This window comes from Suncus etruscus, chromosome 12 (genome assembly GCF_024139225.1).
Source record: "Suncus etruscus isolate mSunEtr1 chromosome 12, mSunEtr1.pri.cur, whole genome shotgun sequence".
Lineage (NCBI taxonomy): Eukaryota > Metazoa > Chordata > Mammalia > Eulipotyphla > Soricidae > Suncus > Suncus etruscus.
Window position 1 is genome coordinate 85,958,303 of NC_064859.1, and position 23,409 is coordinate 85,981,711.

The following is a 23,409-nucleotide window of genomic DNA, read 5'->3' on the forward strand; positions in this document are numbered from 1 at the left end:
GAGCCTCGATGAGGGCCCCGGGCTCAGCTGGGACCCAGACACCGATGGCCAGAGGTGGGAGGTCTCAGGAAAACTCCTGGGGACAGTAGCCCCAAGACCCCTACCCAGCTCCTATCTGTAGAAGATAATGATTTGGGGCACATGGGCCAACTACCCTTGGTCCCCGCAGCATTGCCTTCCAAGACACCCTGCTTAGCTCTGTTGGGCTGAGATGTTCCCTTGCTGTTTTGCGCGTGGACTTTGCCTGTGCTTGGGAGCCCCTAATCCCCACAAATTCTTGTGATAAGGATTGTCCTGGGGGAGGCCCTGGACTCCCCTCCCCTTCTTCAAGGAACAGGGACAAGGGAAAAAGAGGGACTCTGAGGGGTGAATGGCTTCTTTCTTTACTTGATGCACCTTCCTTGGATCAGCTGTGTTTTGTGTGTGTGTGTGTGTGTGTGTGTGTGTGTGTGTGTGTGTGTGTGTGTGTGCCAGTGTCTGGAGAAGACCACCTTGGCTGGTATTCTGGGGGAAACAGAAATGGCTCCAGGATGTTTGAGCCCCAATGAGAAGAGGAGACCGCAGACACAACCTCCCTGCAAGGATGGATGTGGGGTTTCTCCTGCTTCTTTTCTTCCAGGTGTGTGTCCATTTCCCTCTCAGGAAACATCCACCAGACACTTTGTGAATCCCAGACACTTTAGGTATCCCAGCACCCCTCATATGACTAAACTAGAAACACTGGGAAAGGCAGGCTAGGTTTGGCTTTGAGGTAGCAGGTAGAGATGTTTTAGGCTGACTGTGCATCTTCAGTTTGGTTGGGGGAGTCTTGGAAGCTGGGGGTGCTGAGAGAAAACTGTGGCTGAACCTCAAAGGCAGGACAAGAACAGTCCTAAACTGTGTGGGCATCTCCACTGGAGAGTGGAAGAAGGCATTGGGAGCAGAGAGGATGCTCAGGCCATGGCAAGGGGCTGTGGACTGACTGGTGCTGGAGGGAGGCCCAGGAGGAATGATATTTGATTGTCAGCTCGTTTATTGGGTAAAATGCAGAGCAGACAGAATTTGTGAAGTCACTCGGCTCCTGAGGCTACCGGATGGATTATGGATCATTCAGAAAGGTTGTTCCTGATCTAGTAATAATTGAAGCTGAAAATCCCACTTTGCTTGGAGGATCCTCACACTCAAATACTGGCTTTGAGCCCAAATCTTTCTCCTCCATCCTATTCCTCCTCAGTTACTCACTACAGTTTCACCTGGAACTTCCTGGTGGACAGAAAACTCCCTTTCATGACCACTGTCACCCAGCATGCTAACTTTGGTTCCTAGTGGTGTTGACTTTAGAGGCCATAATCCAAGGCTGCCAGTACCTACACCACAGAATTGTTAAGAGTCTTGAAAGAACCATTGTTTTGAAGCTCCACTTCTCTCAGCATTGTACTGGAATAGTTTTTTATTTTTATTGTTTTGTTTTGGGGACCACATCTGGCAGCGCTCAGGAGTTACTCCTGGTTCTGTGCTCAGAAATCGCTCCCAGCAGACTGGGGGATCATATGGGATGCTGTGTGTTGAACCTGGGACTGTCCTGGGTTGTCTGTGTGCAAAGTAAATGCCCTACCTCTGTGTTATCTCTCTGGCCACTGTTTATGGCCACATAACACTGGAACTGTTTTATGTGAACTGATAGTCTGTGGGAAAAATATGTTCCTAATGCTTTAGGGTATGGTCTAGTTCTCTGGGTGTACAGTTTAAGAGACTAGTGTATTCAAATAGGTATCTAGAAGTGAAGCAAAGAATGTTGCTTTGGTTGACAAGCACAATCCAGGTATTACCTGTTGACAAAGGATAGGTGAAGAACTGTCAGCAGTGAATCTCCTTCTTAGAATTTGGAACTCAAACATGAGGTGATCATGTGGGGGCCAGGAAAGTTTGTGGAATACTTGGGCATCCCAGGAAACTGTGCCTCTCAAATAGAGGAGAGCTGATGAATTGGAGGAATGGAAACCAACTTCTCTTTTTCATTCTTATTTCTTTTGAAAGTCACCCAGCTCTAGGCTTCAGGACTCAACCTCTGACAAGCTCAGTGGCCTCAGGAGCACAGATGTTGAATTATTGAGCTTCCCTAAGTACAGAAATCCTTTCAGGAGTTGGTGAGCAGGTTATTCTTAATGTGTCAAATCCATGTAGAACTTCTCTTAATATCTATTTGAACATATGTACTATTTGTGTCCCCAGGTAATACCTATTTGCTTTCATAGAACATTCTTCATTTCTTGCTTATAAAATAGTTCTTATGATTTAGAAGCGACAGGCCAGTTTTCAGAGAGACTTCAAATGGAATCAGTTTTCAGGAAATTTTGAGTATAAGTTACTCAAAAATTCATTGGACAGAGAATATACTGGCCCCAAGGTAAAGCAATAAAAATGAAAGAAACCAATTGGAAATTAGATTCAAGTAGACCAAGGATTGACTCCTACTTGTGTTTCTTATGAGATCCGTAACTTTAGGCAACTGACTTTATTTTTATAGACCTATAGTTTCTCATCCCTAAAATATAATTAACAAGATCTAACTCCCTAGAATATAATGAACAAGATCTACCTCCTAGATTCTGGGAAAATTAGATAAGATAATTTTGTAAACAATTGCATTGATACCATGATGCTTGCCCTTACTCATCAAAATCAATAAATGGTAGATGCTGTTTATTATGTGGCTAGAAAGAAAGTATAATTGCAGGACATCTATTTGAGCTTGCTAGATCCATGTGAGTGAGCAGTTGTAGAAGGTATAAAACACAAGTTTTAAAAATAAAAATGTAGGAAACTGTCCAAGGAAAGGGAGCAGAGATAGAGGCCAGAGCATTGTGGTGGCCAACCATATCTATGACCAAGTAGCAATCTGCCTCTGATGATGCTTAACATTTGTGGGTGTCTAAGATCACTGTTCTTTACTCCATAAAGGTCTTCCTTCCTTTGGCAAGCAGACAAGTATCTCGCAGAGACACATTTTGATATCACAGGCATTAATCTCAGCTAGTGGCTATTACTTATCAGCTCATGAATGCAACATTCTGCCTGCGCCCCATCAGTCTGAGTAATCACGGAGCTGGATATCTATTAGGAAGTCACATACTGGTAGAATTTCAAGGAATTAGTTAATATTGAGTAGCTCAGGTACAGTCTCCTGAAGTAAACCTATGCATTCTATTTATCTGCTGGTGATCAGAAGACTTCCGGCTAAGTTCAGAAAATGATTGAAGCTATTGAGCCTAATGTTTTGAGTTCAGTAGGTGTTTGCTGAGTGCATAAATTCATGGAACACAAATGAGTTGAATCTAGGCCACTCAGTGATATCCAATTGCTTCCAGATATTTATGTACAGTCATCATGGTACTAAATAAAAGTTTTGAAGTGATGTAAAGCAAGGAAATACAATCGGATAGAAATTCTTCTCAGTTATGTTGTTAGAAAACATCTGGCAAAGACGGACCAGTATTGACAGTGATTAATTAACCTATGTAGTTTCTGCCTATGACAGCACTGTATTTGCAAATAATACCCAGAAGCTGGAAATTACATTTATATTTTTATAATAATAATTTTTATTTTGACCAAAGTGGATTACATGTCTTTCAGAGTAATATTTTAGGTACATAATGACATTGAATCGGGAATTCCCACCACCAAAGTTGTCTTCCCTCTACCCCCATTCCCAGCATGCATCCCATAATACCTCTCCCTTACCCCTCAGGCTGCTAGTATAAGTGGCCCCCTCTGTGTCTAGCTTGTAAATTGGGTATTGAGTTTGTTGTTGATGGCTTTGGATTTGGTGTTTAAGTACAATCATTTTTATTACTATGTAGTGATCATACAACTGTTTGATCTTGGTAGCCTCCATTATTTCCCCCTCAATTTGAGAGGCGGAACAAGATGGTTCAAGTTATGTGGTTCTGTTTAAAGAAAAGAAAACAAAATAAAATGGGATTAAAAAACAAACAAGCAAAAATGGGTGGAGTCCTTCTAGAGGCTATAAATATCAATTGGAGAGAAGAAAGGGTAACAGGGAGAGAAACACAACAATACCAAAAGAAAAATCAAACAAAAAAAAATCCAAAAAGCACTACAGCAATAATGCTAGATATTCAGTGTGGTCTGAATATGCCAATGACAAAATGTGCATTGGTTTGCTGGGTACCCTTCCCTATTCATGTGCACAAAGATGTCAAGGAGATGTAATGCACTTGGGTGAACAGTGCAAGTGGAAGGCAGTTGTCAGCATCAACCATATGAAGCTGTTATTGATGGATGATTAACCTTTCATGAAGACACTGAAAGCAACTCTGACTCCATCTTTCTTCTTGAAAGGGAAAAGGCATCAGTTCTCAGAGGAGAAGGAAAAGTTCAATCAGCCCTGTTGCATTCGCAGTGAGAGTCTATACCAGGAGGGCTCATTACCTTGACTCGGATTTTATTCAGTCATCCTTTAGGATGCTGCTTTAGCTCCTTGAACTCCTACTTTGAGGACCCTTTCTCTGGACTCAGTTCAGAGAATCATGATTTTGATTTATCAGTTTATTACTTTCTTCTTTTGGTTTTGGGGCCACACCCAGCTGTGCTCAGGGGTTACTCCTGGTTCTGCGCTCAGGGATCATGCCTAGCAGGCTTGAGAGACAACATAGGGTAACCGGATCAAACCCAGGTGAGCTGTGTGAAAGGTAAGTATCCTATTCATTGTATTATCTCTTTGAGCCTGGACATCAGTTTCTTTGTGGAGCAACTGATCTGGAAAAAGTCTTCATACATATCCATTGTTGTTACCATTGTTGAATTTCTATTTTTCTCATTTTATCATCCAAGTTTTCATGTATTTTTACTTGTTACCTTGTCAATTATTAGAAGACAAGAGCTTTGTGTTTCTACCTTTCTTTCCTTCTGTTCTCACTCTCACAAACACTTCTCATTGGAAAGAGCTCAGGAATAAAGCTAAGGAGTAAAGATGGTGTTTATAAAGTGAGACCACTCCTTTGAGATATAAAGCATATATAATATATATATGTATATATAAATATATACATATTATTTTTTACTCTTGAGTTTAGCTGCTTATATTTGTATCTTAAATTATTTGGTGTGTCATAATTTGCATGAAAGGCATGACCTGTGAAGGAGGATCATGGGACATTCTCAGACCCCAATAGTCATTTCTCATCTTTGTGATAAGTGACTACTAACTAAACTTATAAGTCCCTTTTCATTTCGACTACTTTGAGTTTATGAAGACTTTGGAACTTTAAAATCAATACATGAATTTTACTGGGCTCAAAGTTAATGGTAGTTATGAATTGAGGCTGGAACTTTTGTATTACTGAGTAGGATGGATTTCTGGGAGTCCATCTGCACTTACATCACTAAACTAAAAGCTTTAGCTATTTTATTTATTTTCTTTTATGTTATTTTATTTTCTCTTTCTTCTCTTTCTTCTCTTCCTTCCTTCCTTCCTTCCTTCCTTCCTTCCTTCCTTCTTCCTTCCTTCCTTCTTCCTTCCTTCCTTCCTTCCTTCCTTCCTTCCTTCCTTCCTTCCTTCCTTCCTTCCTTCCTTCCTTCCTTCCTTCCTTCCTCCCTCCCTCCCTCCCTCCCTCCCTCCCTCCCTCCCTCCCTCCCTCCCTCCTTCCTTCCTTCCTTCCTTCCTTCCTTCCTTCCTTCCTTCCTTCCTTCCTTCCTTCCTTCCTTCCTTCCTTCCTTCCTTCCTTCCTTCCTTCCTTCATACCTGGAGGCGCTCAGGGATTACTCCTGGCTCTGTGGTCAGAAATCACTCCTGGCAGGCTCGGGGGAACCACATGGGATGCCAGAAATAAAAATGGGGTCCATTCTGTGTTGGTCACATGCAAGGCATATGCCCTACCGCTGTGCTATCACTCTGGTCCAGCTCTATCTATTTTAAATTAAATATATTTCCAAATAGGGAGTATGAATGTCATTCTGGGGACACTGTGAAATTTTCAGAAAGTGTTTCTCATCAGGTCTAGCTTTGTCATTACCTCAGCCTTAGCTCTTTTTTTTGAAAACTTTTTTTTATCACTTTTGGGGGGGGATTTATCTTTCTGACTTTGGTTGTTTTTTCTTTACTGACTTTTCAAAAGATTTTTTTTTTATAAATTTTGTCAAAGGACTACCAAGCAGAAGTTATCAACGTCAGAATGCTGAGATCAAAACTATTGATAAAAGAGGACTAGTGAAACAAATTAAGCTTTCCTTTTCCAGGTACCATTGTTTCTTTTTGAGTAGGGAATTCCAAGTCCTCTACTTTCTAAGAGCTTACACAAGAAAGTGGATACATACAGCAGTTAATTACAAGCATATATAAAGATAATAGTGTGTGATCTACATGGTCAAATTGCAGTTGGTCCAACGTGGATCTCATATATTCTAGACGCTAGAGGATGGAGGATGTGTTGCATCCTGGATGGTGAGTAGAATTCAGGTAAGCAGAGTGGATGATATCTTTGAAAGAACAATGTGTGAGCCTTGGCTATATGTCCACATGTGGTGATCAGTTCCTCAGAAAACCTAGAAAAGTTTAGAAAAGAGTGGTAAAAAATGGCACAGAGATTGGGAGGGATCCTAATAATGCATTGCACTCAGGAAAAGACAAAACATTTTGTTAATGAAAACTTTCATTTAGTTGAAGGCTACTAAACAAGCTTTATACTGCTTCTTTGGCAATGAATACAGTACATATGGCCTTATGCTTCTAGGTTGTTATAGAATGCTATATGTATTGGACCAAATTCTCCTTGCCCAATGCTGTGAAGGGAAATAAAAATAGAGAATTTAATTGATTGAGCACAGCACTGGGAATGAGAAGAATAATTTACCTCCTACTCATACCCCCAGCCCAAATTTCTGTATCATATTCTTTTATCAATAAGTTTTAGACCTATCTCTCAGTTTCTTTGTTTTAATATATTTTATTTAAACACCTTGATTACATACATGATTGTGTTTGGGTTTCAGTCATGTAAAGAACACCACCCATCACCAGTGCAACATTCCCATCACCAATGTCCCAAATCTCCCACTTCCCCACCCAACCCCCACCTGTATGCTGGACAGGCTTTCTATAACCCTTATACATTCTCATTATTAGGAGTAACTACAAATGCATTTTATGAAGCCAACATTATTCTGACACAAAAACCAAACAAGGAAATCACAAGAGGGAAAAAGAAAAGAGGAAGGAATACTACAAACTGATATCTCTGATGAACACAGATGAGAAATTCCTAGAAAAAATAATAGAAAATTTAATTCAACATTTTCCCCAACAGATTAACACATCATGACTTATTGGGGTCTATTCCAGGCATGCAAAAATCTATAGATATAATATGCTACACCAAAAAGAGGAAAGGAAAAATTCAATAGATGTTTAGAAAGATTTTGACAAGCTCAGTACTGATTTATTATAAAACTCAACCAAGTGAGAGTAGACAGAATGTATCATAATAAAGGCCATATGCAATAAACCCACAACTAATGCCATAGTCAGTGATGAAGAATTGAGAGTTACTTTCTTGCAAAATCAGGAACAAGACAAGGCTGCCCACTATTATCACTCATATTTTTAGTATTAGAGATCTTTAGGAAATTAGGTAACAATAAGAAATGAAAGGAATCCAGACTGAGAAATGAATAAGACTGAACATGACTTGATAACATACATAGAAAATCCCAAAGATTCTATTAAAAAGCTTTTAGAAACAATTAGTGAGTAGATCAAGTGTCTGTTTACAAAATCAATAGACAAAAATCTGTTATATTCCTATTAGAAATAATGAGCAAGAAGAAATTAAGAAAACAATTTCACTTACAAGTTCATTTAAAAAATTAAATACCTAGAAATAACTTTGACAAAGATTAAAACACTTTATCTAATATACTTCTAAAAAGACAGAGAAAAAATTTAGAGATGTACAAGACATTTCATGTACATGGATAAGGAAAATTAATGTAATAAAAATATTCTTACCAAGAGAAACTCAATGCAATCCTAATAAAATCTTCAAAGACTTCTTACAGAAAATAGGAAAACAATATGAATTCACAAAATAGCCTCAACTGCTCTTCAATTGAGACTGAGGAAGAAAATAAAAGTGGAAACATCATTTTGACTTCAAACTATGCTACAAAATGCTGGTGATTAAAACTTTATGGTGTTGGACTAAAAATAAATGATGTTAATAAAGTAAAACTGACATTTTTTTTTACCACATCCAGTGACCTTTTTTGTGGCCACATCCAGTGATGTTCAGGGGATTACTCCTGGCTATGCACTCAGAAATCGCTCCTGGCTTGGAGGACCATATAGGATGCTGGAGGATTGAACTGCGGTCTGTCCTAGGTTAGCACTCAGAAGGCAGATGCCTTACCACTTACGTCACCACTCCGGCCCCTAACACTGACATTCTTAAGCACATTTCGAGATAATTTATGGTAAGGGTTATAAAACTATAAACTAGGGAAAGGACAGTATCTTCTGCAAACTTGGGAAATTTGGATGGCTATATACAAAAAACAAGATGGAATTATGCTCTAATCCCTATACAACAATAAACTCAAAGTGAGGTAGAGTCCTTCAGGTAACACTCAAATCTGTAAAGAACAGAGAAGGTACCCATAGATGAAGTATTCCTTGATATTAGTGTTGGCGATGTCTTGGGAAACTTTAAAAACAATGATAAATAATTGGCAGCATTAAATCAAAAGGCTTTTGAATATCAAAGGAAATAGAGCAGAACCAAAAGACAACTTTCAGAATGAGGAAAAATATTTACACACTATACATATAATAAAGGTTTAATGACGAAATCATATTAAAAATGTTATTAAGAACAAAACAGTAAAAAAAAATCCAAGCCATCTAGTGAGAAGTCACTAGACGATATGAACAAACATTTCTCCAGTTAGGATATACAGATGGCCAATAATCAGGAACAAATAAACACTTATCATCACTTAGAAGCCGTGCAAATGCAAATTAAAAACCAATGAGATAACACCACAAATTTGCTTGCATCAAAAGCAGAAGTAACAAGTGTTGAAAAGAAACAAAGGAAAAGAAATTCCCATTCCCCATTGGTGGGAGTAGGAATAAATGCAGCCATTTTGCAAATAGTATGGAGCTGTCCTGAGTAGCTAAAGATAGTTACCAAACAATGCAGCAACATAGGAAAAAATTTAGGTGCCCAAAGCTAAAATTATTAAAGCAAAAGTTATATTTTCTATGATTTTATGACATTAACTACTTAAGTAAACTGCTGAAAAAGCCAAAACAAACATTAGTAGATGATTGGACAAAGATATAGTACATTTGCAATGTTTTCTAGGATTACCCATATTGTAAAATTTCATTACTTTCATCATGAAATAATAGTAATTATATAGATATAGCTCACTTTATGCACCAATTGGTGAACAGTGTCTTACTGTATTTCCACTAAGTAGTTAGTAGGAATAACTACTGTTAATATTTTTTGTACATTTTTGTCTGCAATTTAAATTTTTATTTTATTTTATATTTTTGTAGATGGGTGTGTTGTCCAATGCTTTCTGTGCTCATGGCTTACTCCTAGCTTTGCACTCAGGGATCACTCTTGGCAGTGTTCAGTGACTGTATGAAGATCTGGGGGTAGAACCAGGGTCACACTAACTTTCTGATCCATGGACATAAGCTTTGCTTTCTTTTGAGTAAAGACCTAAAAGTAAAATTTCTGAGTCGTGTGGTAAATCCAGTCTAATCATTTGAGGAATTGCCAGACTATTTTTAAAATATCTGTAACTGCTTTCTATCTGACCACTAGTGTATGAAGGTTTTAATTCTTCTGTTTTTACCAACAATTGCTGTTATTTGTCTCTTTTTGTTGTTGTTGCACTTGTTATGACCATCCTAATGGGCTTGAAGTGGTATCTTATTCTTTTGATGGGCATTTCCAAGATGGTTAATGATGTCTAGCATCTTTTTAGCATTTTTATTGATAACTTATGATAAAATGTCTCTTTAAATTTTTTTTCAGCTGTGGAGATAACTCAGGGGTCAGGACTTGGACAAGAGTCCTAATTTAATCTCTGGTACTTAAAGTATTTCTTCATTATCCCATCCCTGCAAACACTGCTGAATGTGACTTTGGTAGCTTTCAATGTCTCTGGGATTGGGTCTGAGAAGTACTGTATCAAAGGGCCCGAGCATAGAGAGCAATCTGACTCTCTAAGGAACGTCCCAAACACTACTTAGAAGGTACCTACCAAATATTTACCACCCTGAGCTTTCTTAGTGAGTTGTTTTGACATCTTTATTATTACAGTGTAAGAGGTATTTGATGAGTTGATACAAGTGCTTGTCAGGCACAGGACTTGCAATTTTTTTCCATTTTTAATTTGTCTTTTTACTTTTCTGATAGTTGTCACTTAAGTATTAAAGTTATTAATTTTGATCAAGACCAATTTATTTTGTATTAGTTCCTTTTTGATGTCATATTTAAGAAGCCTTGCCTAAAACTGATCAAGAAGGTTTCTCCTGTTTTCTTTTAGGAAGTTTATAGTTTAAGATTTTATATTCATGTCTATGATCTAATTTTTTTTTTTTTTTGGTTTTTGGGCCACACCCGTTTGATGCTCAGGGATTACTCCTGGCTATGCGCTCAGAAATCGCCCCTGGCTTGGGGGGACCATATGGGACACCGGGGGATTGAACCGCGGTCCGTCCTACGCTAGCACTTGCAAGGCAGATACCTTAACTTTAGCGCCACCTTCCCGGCCGCTCTATGATCTAATTTGTAGCTAATTGTTGTTTATAGGAAATTCCCAATGAGCCTCAATGTTAGAAAGTCCTAAGTTCTGGGAATCTATCCATAGGCCTGAGTGACTCCTCTGCAGATCTGATAACAGAGCATGGCCTGTCCCCAAGAGGATGACACATCAGTGTTTATTGCTCAATGAGCAGGATCATGCCTTATCGGGGTGCTTCTCCTCCAGGTGTTTTCCAAGCAGTGACCCATCACCTGGGCATGTGAGCCTTACTACTGAAGCTCAGGCTGGGGTCCTTGTATTTTAGGAAATTAAAGAGATACGTTAGCCCCCATAGCTGAAATCTCAAGTTTTTTTTTATCAAGTATATCGTGTTCTGACTAGCCATTTTTCTTTTTTCCTTCAGAAAGTATCCAGGTTTAAGAAGTCTTGCACAATTCAACATTTTGTTTAAAGAAAGTGAAAATAAATAGATGATGTAATATTCAATCCTGTAAAATAGCTACTTTGGGGGTGAAAAAGAGAATAAAAATTGGAGTTGGGATTTAAAATCAAACTGGAGATAAACCATCCAACCCACCAACAAAATGCGACAAATTTAGCAAACCAGTGAAAATAGCAAGCCCAAATGCTGAGGATGTAGAGTAGCCATCTTTCTGCTTCTGAGTGATAACAGATCCAAATTTATATCTGTACTTTTTTGAAATGTATCAAGCACCAAAGTGTCCCCCCTTCATTGTGACAGTTGACTTATGTAAATTATCTCATTTAATATTCAAAAGAAAAACCATTGAAAAAGTAATGGCTGAACTTTCGTTCTTGAATATATAAAAATCAATGCTAAATACTACAGAGCCCATCAAACTATAAACCAAGTAGAATTCTCCTTTAACACAGTGGAGAAACCTAGAAGGGTGATTGTGAGTATCAGAGGGTCTCATGGACAATTCAGAATTGTTTCTTAGTGACTGTGATCATGTGCATATTTGTCTGTATCTGAGAAATAAGATGACATCTTATTGAAAAGAATTTATAACGGGCAATTACTAAAGTTTATTAAGTAGACTTTGATTCCACTAGTTACTTAGTTCCTAATAACTCATTGTATCTTACATTGTTTATTTTCTTTTTTTTTTTAAATCACAAGTGAGGAACCTGAGCTAAATTACTTTCCAGAAATATTTAGCAGCTAGCCAAATTCAGAAAATTTGGCTTCATATCCCACACACTCTAAGATCCTGCTTCTCATTGAAAAGATTAAGAAACCCAGGGATGTTGGTGAGGGTTGTTAGAGAAATAAGGCATGATATTCTGAACTTCACTTCACCCTAGAAAAAATGCTCAGAGAGGTAATATGAAAATTTTGTAGTGACTTTTCTCCAAAAAGAATAGGGACTTACTGGGATTTCCTAAGGAATTTCTAGGGTAGGCTGTTATCATGTACAGATTTCTGATGAAAGGTGCATAGGAAAGAGCATGAATACACAGAATAGCCATGGTCATGGGTCTTTAGGTGTGTTCTTATATAAATATTGCTTATGACACATTTCCCTGCAAAATAACTTTACACAAGGACCCCAAATAAATAAGAAGCTGACAGTTATTTCAGATATTTATCTATCCTTATTCAGCATATAGTGGCTTTTTATGATCATGTCTACTGTTTTTTATGTAATACATTTTTATTTAAATAAAATTAAAAAATAAATTAATATGGAAACTTCTCAATATATTACAAATTGAACTATCATAAAAGGTACACTAGCCAGCTTTGGTGTTTCATGACAAAATATGGGGAACTTTGACCTTTATTTCTAACAACTCTGGAGGCTGGAAGTTCAAGTTAAGATGGAATGTTTGATTTCTGGCTTGCAGATGGATTAGCTTTTCACTTTGTTCTTTTTATATATATTTTATATAAACGCCTTGATTACATACATGATTGTGTTTGGGTTTTAGTCATGTAAAGAACACCACCCATCACCAGTGCAGCATTCCCATCACCAATGTCCCAAATCTCCCTCCTCCTCACTCAACCCCCGCCTGTACTCTAGACAGGCTTTCTGTTTCCCTCATACATTCTCATTAGGATAGTTCAAAATGTAGTTATTTCTCTAACTAAACTCTTTGTGGTGAGCTTCATGAAGTGAGCTGTAACTTCCAGCTCTTTTCTCTTTTGTGTCTAAAAATAATTATTGCAAGTATGTCTTTCATTTTTCTTAAAACCCATAGATGAATGAGACCATTCTGCGTTTTTTTCCCTCTCTCTCTGACTTATTTCATTCAGCATAATAGATTCCATGTACATCCATGTATAAGAAAATTTCATGACTTCATCTCTCCTGACAGCTGCATAATATACCATTGTGTATATGTACCACAGTTTCTTCAGCCATTCATCTGTTGAAGGGTATCTTAGTTGTTTCCAGAGTCTTGCTCTGGTAAATAGTGCTGCAATGAATATAGGTGTAAGGAAGGGATTTTTGTATTGTATTTTTGTGTTCCTAGGGTATATTCCTAGGAGTGGTATAGCTGGATCGTATGGGAGCTTGATTTCCAGTTTTTGGAGGAATCTCCATATCGCTTTCCATAAAGGTTGAACTAGACGGCATTCCCACCAGCAGTGGATAAGAGTTCCTTTCTGTCCACATCCTCGCCAACACTTCTTGTTCTCATTCTTTGTGATGTGTGCCAATCTCTGGGGTGTGAGGTGGTACCTCATATTTGTTTTGATTTGCATCTCCCTGGTGATTAGTGATGTGGAGCATTTTTTCATGTGCCTTTTAGCCATTTGTATTTCTTCTTTGTCAAAGTGTCTGTCCATTTCTTCTCCCCATTTTTTGATGGGATTAGATGTTTTTTTCTTGTAAAGTTCTTTCAGTGCCTTGTATATTTTGGGGATTAGCCCCTAATCTGATAGGTATTGGGTAAATAGTTTCTCCCACTCAGTGGGTGGCTCTTGTATCTTGAGCGCTATTTCCTTTGAGGTGCAGAAGCTTCTCAGCTTAATATATTTCCATCTGTTAATCTCTGCTTTCACTTGCTTGGAGAGTGCAATTTCTTCCTTGAATATGCCTGTAGTCTCAATGTCCTGGAGTGTTTTGCCTACGTGTTGTTCTATATATCTTATGGTTTTGGGTATGATATCGAGGTCTTTAATACATTTGGATTTTACCTTTGTACATGATGTTAGCTGGGGGTCTAAGTTCAATTTTTTGCTAGTGGCTTGCCACTTGTGCCAACACCACTTGTTGAAGAGGCTTTCTTTGCTCCATTTAGGATTTCTTTTTCCTTTATCAAAAATTAGGTGATTGTATGTCTGGAGAATATTCTCTGAGTATTCAAGCCTATTCCACTGATCTGAGGGCCTGTCTTTATTCCAATACCATGCTGTTTTGATAAATATTGCTTTGTAGTAAAGTTTAAAGTTGGGGAAAGTAATTCCTCCCATATTCTTTTTCCCAATGATTGCTTTAGCTATTCTAGGATGTTTATTTTTCCAAATGAATTTCAAAAGTGCCTGATACCCTGCTAGCATGGCGTTTGGCAGTCCTCTACCATGCCAAAGGCCTCTGTAACCAGGCCTAGGAAGGGGTGCAGGACATGTCACCCCAGCACCCCTCTACCTCCTTCCTCCAATACTTCAGGACTTTGCCTGGCCACATGGCTGGGCAAACCAGCAAGGTGGGAATAGCAGCACAATAGATTGTGGCATTAGGATTTACCAGGGTATTTTTCTTATTAAACCTGTCCATTGTGAAACCACGTGGGGGCAAGTGCCCCCGCGTGAAACATTATGAGAAATATATGGATATTATTGTTTTTTATTTGCTGTCATTATCTGAACGTCGTCCAGTCGCTCTTTTTATTCCTTTACTCCCTCAGTCCCATCTCTTGCTACCCCACATTTAACCATTTTTCTGTACTAAGGATTTTTGTTTTGGCCAAGGTGGATTACATATCTTTCACAGTAATTTTTTGGTGGAGTGTGAAGCTTCAGCAAGCAATACCTCATGGCAGCGTTCCATGCTGTAGGCTTTTTGGCCAAGATAAAGTAAAGATGCAGCCACAGCTGCCCCCACAGCCTTCTCTGTCCTTCCTCCCAGTCCCCAGGGTTATTCCTGGACAACTGCTCAGGGTCCCTGCAAGTGGGTTCTGGTGAGGTGCAATTTAAAAGAGACCCCAGGCTTCCTTGTTTCTGCAAGGGGCTGGGAAGGGACTGCTGAACTTTCAGCTTTCAGCAATTAGGAAGCAAACACCTCTCGGGGAGTCAGAAGCTTCAGCAGGCAACAAGGGGAGGACATGGCTCCATGCTCTCTTAACTTGTCCAAATCACAGACCAAAGTGGTGTCTCGGAAACACCCCCCCTCCCTCTTGACTATTTTTAAAACATAAAAGGGTCACGTGTATCTCTTTGTATATCTCAGATGTATTCCCTTAACATCTATAACTCTTTTCAATTATCCTCATATAGTGACAATTTTGCCTACTGGATTTGTTATTTGATTGTTTGATTTCCCCCCTTTGAGATCTGTTTTATAAGCAATACTGGTAGAAGAGTATCTCTGTATAGATTTCATGTATGTACCCAGTTACAGGGAATGTTGGACTTTATTCATCGGTACACAGATGCACCAACAATATCTTGTGGCATTGCTTCTCTTTTGCATAGGCACATTAAAATGGGAAAATAATACATATGCAAATAAGTTCTTATCTAATAGAGATGGGAACACAAATTTGGTAATGTAATTAGGCCTTTTACACTGAACATTGGCATAATAATTTGGCTCAGGCCTCAGAAGAATGGGCATTGCCCCCACACACCTGAACAATGGATACCATCTATGGAAACAACCACAATTTTCTATAACATTACCAGGACCCAAGCCTCTACCAGGGAAGACCTACCACTGCTTTGGCATTGACTTACTCCAAAGAGTGCTCCCAACACCCAGACGACTCAGCAACAGTCTGCATGCAGGGCAGATCGCTCCGCATTTAATGGTATGCTGAAACTAGAGGATGCTCCATATCAGCCTGACATCGATGAAAGAAATGCACAGAATCAAGAGTCTTTAAATATAAGAATGATACCAACAACAGCTAAAGTGTGAAAAAGTTTCACCATGACCTTGAAAATGACTCGAGTTGGACAGACTGGTATGCCTGGAACCCAGAGTCGGTCTTATGGCAATAAACTTCTGTGGTGAGGCCTTTTTGTAATCAGGTCAAGGATTTTTTCTATTTCCCCAATTTTTCTGGACCTATGCAAACAACGGCAATTGCCACTATCACACTTTACTATATTTTTTTACTCTTATCCTTTAAGGAAAAAAATACAACTTACTGAAATTAAAAGCAAATAACTGTAGTAGAATGCCTGTTTCGAATACAGGCAGGGAATGGGAAGGGGGAAGAGGGTAATGTTACACTGGTGAAGGGGGGGTGTTCTGGTTATGACTGTAACCCAACTATGATCATGTTAATTAAATAAAAAATATATTTAAAAAAGTGCCTGATCCACTTCTTTAAAGAATGTCATGGGTATCTTTAGAGGGATCACATTAAATCTGTACAATGCCTTGGGGAGTATTGTCATTTTGATTATGTTAATCCTGCCAATTCATGATCAGGGTATGTGTTTCCATTTCTGCGTGTCCTCTCTTATTTCTTGGAGCAGAGTTTTATAGTTTTCTTTGTATAGGTCCTTCACATTTTTAGTTAAGTTGATTCCAAGATATTTGAGTTTGTGTGGCACTATTGTGAATGGGGTTGTTTTCTTTATGTTCGTTCCTTATTACTATCAGTGTATAGAGAGGCCATTGATTTTTGTGTGTTAATTTTGTAGCCTGCCACCTTGCTATATGAGTCTATTGTTTCTAGAAGCTATTTGCTAGAGTCTTTAGGGTTTTCTAAGTAGAGTATCATGTCATCTGCAAACAGTGAGAGCTTGACTTCTTCCTTTCCTATTTGGATTACCTTGATATCTTTTTCTTGCCTAATTGCTATAGCGAGTACTTCCAGTGCTATGTTGAATAGGAGTGATGAAAGAGGACAGCCTTGTCTTGTGCCAGAATTTAGAGGGAAGGCTTTTAGTTTTTCTCTATTGAGGATAATATTTGCCACTGGCTTGTGGTAGATGGCCTTAACTATATTGAGAAAGGTTCCTTCCATTCCCATCTTGCTGAGAGTTCTTTTTTTATTTAAAAACCTTGATTACATGCATATTTGTGTTTGGGTTTCAGTCATGTAAAGAACACCACCCATCACCAGTGCAACATTCCCGTCACCAATGTCCCAAGTCTCCCTCCACCCCACCCGACCCCCGCCTGTACTCTAAACAGGCTCTCCGATTCCCTCATACATTTTCACTATTAGGACAGTTCAAAATGTAGTTATTTCTCTAACTAATCTCATCACTCTTTGTGGTGAGCTTCCTGAGGTGAACTGGAACTTCCAGCTCTTTTCTCTTTTGTGTCTGAAAATTATTATTGCAGAATGTCTTTCATTTTTCTTAAAACCCATAGATGAGTGAGACCATTCTGCGTTTTTCTCTCTCTCTCTGACTTATTTCACTCAGCATAATAGATTCCATGTACATCCATGTATAAGAAAATTTCATGACTTCATCTCTCCTGACAGCTGCATAATATTCCATTGTGTATATGTACCACAGTTTCTTTAGCCATTCGTCTGTTGAAGGGCATCTTGGTTGTTTCCAGAGTCTTGCTATGGTAAATAGTGCTGCAATGAATATAGGTGTAAGGAAGGGGTTTTTGTATTGTATTTTTGTGTTCCTAGGGTATATTCCTAGGAGTGGTATAGCTGGATCGTATGGGAGCTCGATTTCCAGTTTTTGGAGGAATCTTCATATTGCTTTCCATAAAGGTTGAACTAGACGGCATTCCCACCAGCGGTGGATAAGAGTTCCTTCTTCTCCACATCCCCGCCAACACTGTTTATTCTCATTCTTTGTGATGTGTGCCAATCTCTGGGGTGTGAGGTGGTACCTCATATTTGTTTTGATTTGCATCTCCCTGGTGATTAGTGATGTGGAGCATTTTTTCATGTGCCTTTTAGCCATTTGTATTTCTTCTTTGTCAAAGTGTCTGTCCATTTCTTCTCCCCATTTTTTGATGGGATTAGATGTTTTTTTCTTGTAAAGTTCTTTCAGTGCCTTGTATATTTTGGGGATTAGCCCCTAATCTGATAGGTATTGGGTAAATAGTTTCTCCCACTCAGTGGGTGGCTCTTGTATCTTGAGCGCTATTTCCTTTGAGGTGCAGAAGCTTCTCAGCTTAATATATTTCCATCTGTTAATCTCTGCTTTCACTTGCTTGGAGAGTGCAATTTCTTCCTTGAATATGCCTGTAGTCTCAATGTCCTGGAGTGTTTTGCCTACGTGTTGTTCTATATATCTTATGGTTTTGGGTATGATATCGAGGTCTTTAATACATTTGGATTTTACCTTTGTACATGATGTTAGCTGGGGGTCTAAGTTCAATTTTTTGCTAGTGGCTTGCCACTTGTGCCAACACCACTTGTTGAAGAGGCTTTCTTTGCTCCATTTAGGATTTCTTTTTCCTTTATCAAAAATTAGGTGATTGTATGTCTGGAGAATATTCTCTGAGTATTCAAGCCTATTCCACTGATCTGAGGGCCTGTCTTTATTCCAATACCATGCTGTTTTGATAAATATTGCTTTGTAGTAAAGTTTAAAGTTGGGGAAAGTAATTCCTCCCATATTCTTTTTCCCAATGATTGCTTTAGCTATTCTAGGATGTTTATTTTTCCAAATGAATTTCAAAAGTGCCTGATACCCTGCTAGCATGGCGTTTGGCAGTCCTCTACCATGCCAAAGGCCTCTGTAACCAGGCCTAGGAAGGGGTGCAGGACATGTCACCCCAGCACCCCTCTACCTCCTTCCTCCAATACTTCAGGACTTTGCCTGGCCACATGGCTGGGCAAACCAGCAAGGTGGGAATAGCAGCACAATAGATTGTGGCATTAGGATTTACCAGGGTATTTTTCTTATTAAACCTGTCCATTGTGAAACCACGTGGGGGCAAGTGCCCCCGCGTGAAACATTATGAGAAATATATGGATATTATTGTTTTTTATTTGCTGTCATTATCTGAACGTCGTCCAGTCGCTCTTTTTATTCCTTTACTCCCTCAGTCCCATCTCTTGCTACCCCACATTTAACCATTTTTCTGTACTAAGGATTTTTGTTTTGGCCAAGGTGGATTACATATCTTTCACAGTAATTTTTTGGTGGAGTGTGAAGCTTCAGCAAGCAATACCTCATGGCAGCGTTCCATGCTGTAGGCTTTTTGGCCAAGATAAAGTAAAGATGCAGCCACAGCTGCCCCCACAGCCTTCTCTGTCCTTCCTCCCAGTCCCCAGGGTTATTCCTGGACAACTGCTCAGGGTCCCTGCAAGTGGGTTCTGGTGAGGTGCAATTTAAAAGAGACCCCAGGCTTCCTTGTTTCTGCAAGGGGCTGGGAAGGGACTGCTGAACTTTCAGCTTTCAGCAATTAGGAAGCAAACACCTCTCGGGGAGTCAGAAGCTTCAGCAGGCAACAAGGGGAGGACATGGCTCCATGCTCTCTTAACTTGTCCAAATCACAGACCAAAGTGGTGTCTCGGAAACACCCCCCCCTCCCTCTTGACTATTTTTAAAACATAAAAGGGTCACGTGTATCTCTTTGTATATCTCAGATGTATTCCCTTAACATCTATAACTCTTTTCAATTATCCTCATATAGTGACAATTTTGCCTACTGGATTTGTTATTTGATTGTTTGATTTCCCCCCTTTGAGATCTGTTTTATAAGCAATACTGGTAGAAGAGTATCTCTGTATAGATTTCATGTATGTACCCAGTTACAGGGAATGTTGGACTTTATTCATCGGTACACAGATGCACCAACAATATCTTGTGGCATTGCTTCTCTTTTGCATAGGCACATTAAAATGGGAAAATAATACATATGCAAATAAGTTCTTATCTAATAGAGATGGGAACACAAATTTGGTAATGTAATTAGGCCTTTTACACTGAACATTGGCATAATAATTTGGCTCAGGCCTCAGAAGAATGGGCATTGCCCCCACACACCTGAACAATGGATACCATCTATGGAAACAACCACAATTTTCTATAACATTACCAGGACCCAAGCCTCTACCAGGGAAGACCTACCACTGCTTTGGCATTGACTTACTCCAAAGAGTGCTCCCAACACCCAGACGACTCAGCAACAGTCTGCATGCAGGGCAGATCGCTCCGCATTTAATGGTATGCTGAAACTAGAGGATGCTCCATATCAGCCTGACATCGATGAAAGAAATGCACAGAATCAAGAGTCTTTAAATATAAGAATGATACCAACAACAGCTAAAGTGTGAAAAAGTTTCACCATGACCTTGAAAATGACTCGAGTTGGACAGACTGGTATGCCTGGAACCCAGAGTCGGTCTTATGGCAATAAACTTCTGTGGTGAGGCCTTTTTGTAATCAGGTCAAGGATTTTTTCTATTTCCCCAATTTTTCTGGACCTATGCAAACAACGGCAATTGCCACTATCACACTTTACTATATTTTTTTACTCTTATCCTTTAAGGAAAAAAATACAACTTACTGAAATTAAAAGCAAATAACTGTAGTAGAATGCCTGTTTCGAATACAGGCAGGGAATGGGAAGGGGGAAGAGGGTAATGTTACACTGGTGAAGGGGGGGTGTTCTGGTTATGACTGTAACCCAACTATGATCATGTTAATTAAATAAAAAATATATTTAAAAAAGTGCCTGATCCACTTCTTTAAAGAATGTCATGGGTATCTTTAGAGGGATCACATTAAATCTGTACAATGCCTTGGGGAGTATTGTCATTTTGATTATGTTAATCCTGCCAATTCATGATCAGGGTATGTGTTTCCATTTCTGCGTGTCCTCTCTTATTTCTTGGAGCAGAGTTTTATAGTTTTCTTTGTATAGGTCCTTCACATTTTTAGTCAAGCTGATTCCAAGATATTTGAGTTTGTGTGGCACTATTGTGAATGGGGTTGTTTTCTTTATGTTCGTTCCTTATTACTATCAGTGTATAGAGAGGCCATTGATTTTTGTGTGTTAATTTTGTAGCCTGCCACCTTGCTATATGAGTCTATTGTTTCTAGAAGCTATTTGCTAGAGTCTTTAGGGTTTTCTAAGTAGAGTATCATGTCATCTGCAAACAGTGAGAGCTTGACTTCTTCCTTTCCTATTTGGATTACCTTGATATCTTTTTCTTGCCTAATTGCTATAGCGAGTACTTCCAGTGCTATGTTGAATAGGAGTGATGAAAGAGGACAGCCTTGTCTTGTGCCAGAATTTAGAGGGAAGGCTTTTAGTTTTTCTCTATTGAGGATAATATTTGCCACTGGCTTGTGGTAGATGGCCTTAACTATATTGAGAAAGGTTCCTTCCATTCCCATCTTGCTGAGAGTTCTTTTTTTATTTAAAAACCTTGATTACATGCATATTTGTGTTTGGGTTTCAGTCATGTAAAGAACACCACCCATCACCAGTGCAACATTCCCGTCACCAATGTCCCAAGTCTCCCTCCACCCCACCCGACCCCCGCCTGTACTCTAAACAGGCTCTCCGATTCCCTCATACATTTTCACTATTAGGACAGTTCAAAATGTAGTTATTTCTCTAACTAATCTCATCACTCTTTGTGGTGAGCTTCCTGAGGTGAACTGGAACTTCCAGCTCTTTTCTCTTTTGTGTCTGAAAATTATTATTGCAGAATGTCTTTCATTTTTCTTAAAACCCATAGATGAGTGAGACCATTCTGCGTTTTTCTCTCTCTCTCTGACTTATTTCACTCAGCATAATAGATTCCATGTACATCCATGTATAAGAAAATTTCATGACTTCATCTCTCCTGACAGCTGCATAATATTCCATTGTGTATATGTACCACAGTTTCTTTAGCCATTCGTCTGTTGAAGGGCATCTTGGTTGTTTCCAGAGTCTTGCTATGGTAAATAGTGCTGCAATGAATATAGGTGTAAGGAAGGGGTTTTTGTATTGTATTTTTGTGTTCCTAGGGTATATTCCTAGGAGTGGTATAGCTGGATCGTATGGGAGCTCGATTTCCAGTTTTTGGAGGAATCTTCATATCGCTTTCCATAAAGGTTGAACTAGACGGCATTCCCACCAGCGGTGGATAAGAGTTCCTTCTTCTCCACATCCCCGCCAACACTGTTTATTCTCATTCTTTGTGATGTGTGCCAATCTCTGGGGTGTGAGGTGGTACCTCATATTTGTTTTGATTTGCATCTCCCTGGTGATTAGTGATGTGGAGCATTTTTTCATGTGCCTTTTAGCCATTTGTATTTCTTCTTTGTCAAAGTGTCTGTCCATTTCTTCTCCCCATTTTTTGATGGGATTAGATGTTTTTTTCTTGTAAAGTTCTTTCAGTGCCTTGTATATTTTGGGGATTAGCCCCTAATCTGATAGGTATTGGGTAAATAGTTTCTCCCACTCAGTGGGTGGCTCTTGTATCTTGAGCGCTATTTCCTTTGAGGTGCAGAAGCTTCTCAGCTTAATATATTTCCATCTGTTAATCTCTGCTTTCACTTGCTTGGAGAGTGCAATTTCTTCCTTGAATATGCCTGTAGTCTCAATGTCCTGGAGTGTTTTGCCTACGTGTTGTTCTATATATCTTATGGTTTTGGGTATGATATCGAGGTCTTTAATACATTTGGATTTTACCTTTGTACATGATGTTAGCTGGGGGTCTAAGTTCAATTTTTTGCTAGTGGCTTGCCACTTGTGCCAACACCACTTGTTGAAGAGGCTTTCTTTGCTCCATTTAGGATTTCTTTTTTCCTTTATCAAAAATTAGGTGATTGTATGTCTGGAGAATATTCTCTGAGTATTCAAGCCTATTCCACTGATCTGAGGGCCTGTCTTTATTCCAATACCATGCTGTTTTGATAAATATTGCTTTGTAGTAAAGTTTAAAGTTGGGGAAAGTAATTCCTCCCATATTCTTTTTCCCAATGATTGCTTTAGCTATTCTAGGATGTTTATTTTTCCAAATGAATTTCAAAAGTGCCTGATACCCTGCTAGCATGGCGTTTGGCAGTCCTCTACCATGCCAAAGGCCTCTGTAACCAGGCCTAGGAAGGGGTGCAGGACATGTCACCCCAGCACCCCTCTACCTCCTTCCTCCAATACTTCAGGACTTTGCCTGGCCACATGGCTGGGCAAACCAGCAAGGTGGGAATAGCAGCACAATAGATTGTGGCATTAGGATTTACCAGGGTATTTTTCTTATTAAACCTGTCCATTGTGAAACCACGTGGGGGCAAGTGCCCCCGCGTGAAACATTATGAGAAATATATGGATATTATTGTTTTTTATTTGCTGTCATTATCTGAACGTCGTCCAGTCGCTCTTTTTATTCCTTTACTCCCTCAGTCCCATCTCTTGCTACCCCACATTTAACCATTTTTCTGTACTAAGGATTTTTGTTTTGGCCAAGGTGGATTACATATCTTTCACAGTAATTTTTTGGTGGAGTGTGAAGCTTCAGCAAGCAATACCTCATGGCAGCGTTCCATGCTGT

At 39.1% G+C, this 23,409-nt stretch overlaps 1 protein-coding gene across 1 annotated transcript in view; it reads left to right on the forward strand.

Moving 5' to 3' along the window:
• The first annotated feature begins 8 nt into the window (after positions 1–8).
• The window catches only part of TDRD15 (tudor domain containing 15), a 162,014-nt gene continuing 138,613 nt past the window's right edge, over positions 9–23,409 (forward strand). The window contains 1 exon segment of the mRNA XM_049784668.1: positions 9–54. Within this exon segment, the coding sequence (XP_049640625.1) occupies positions 9–54 (46 nt within the window).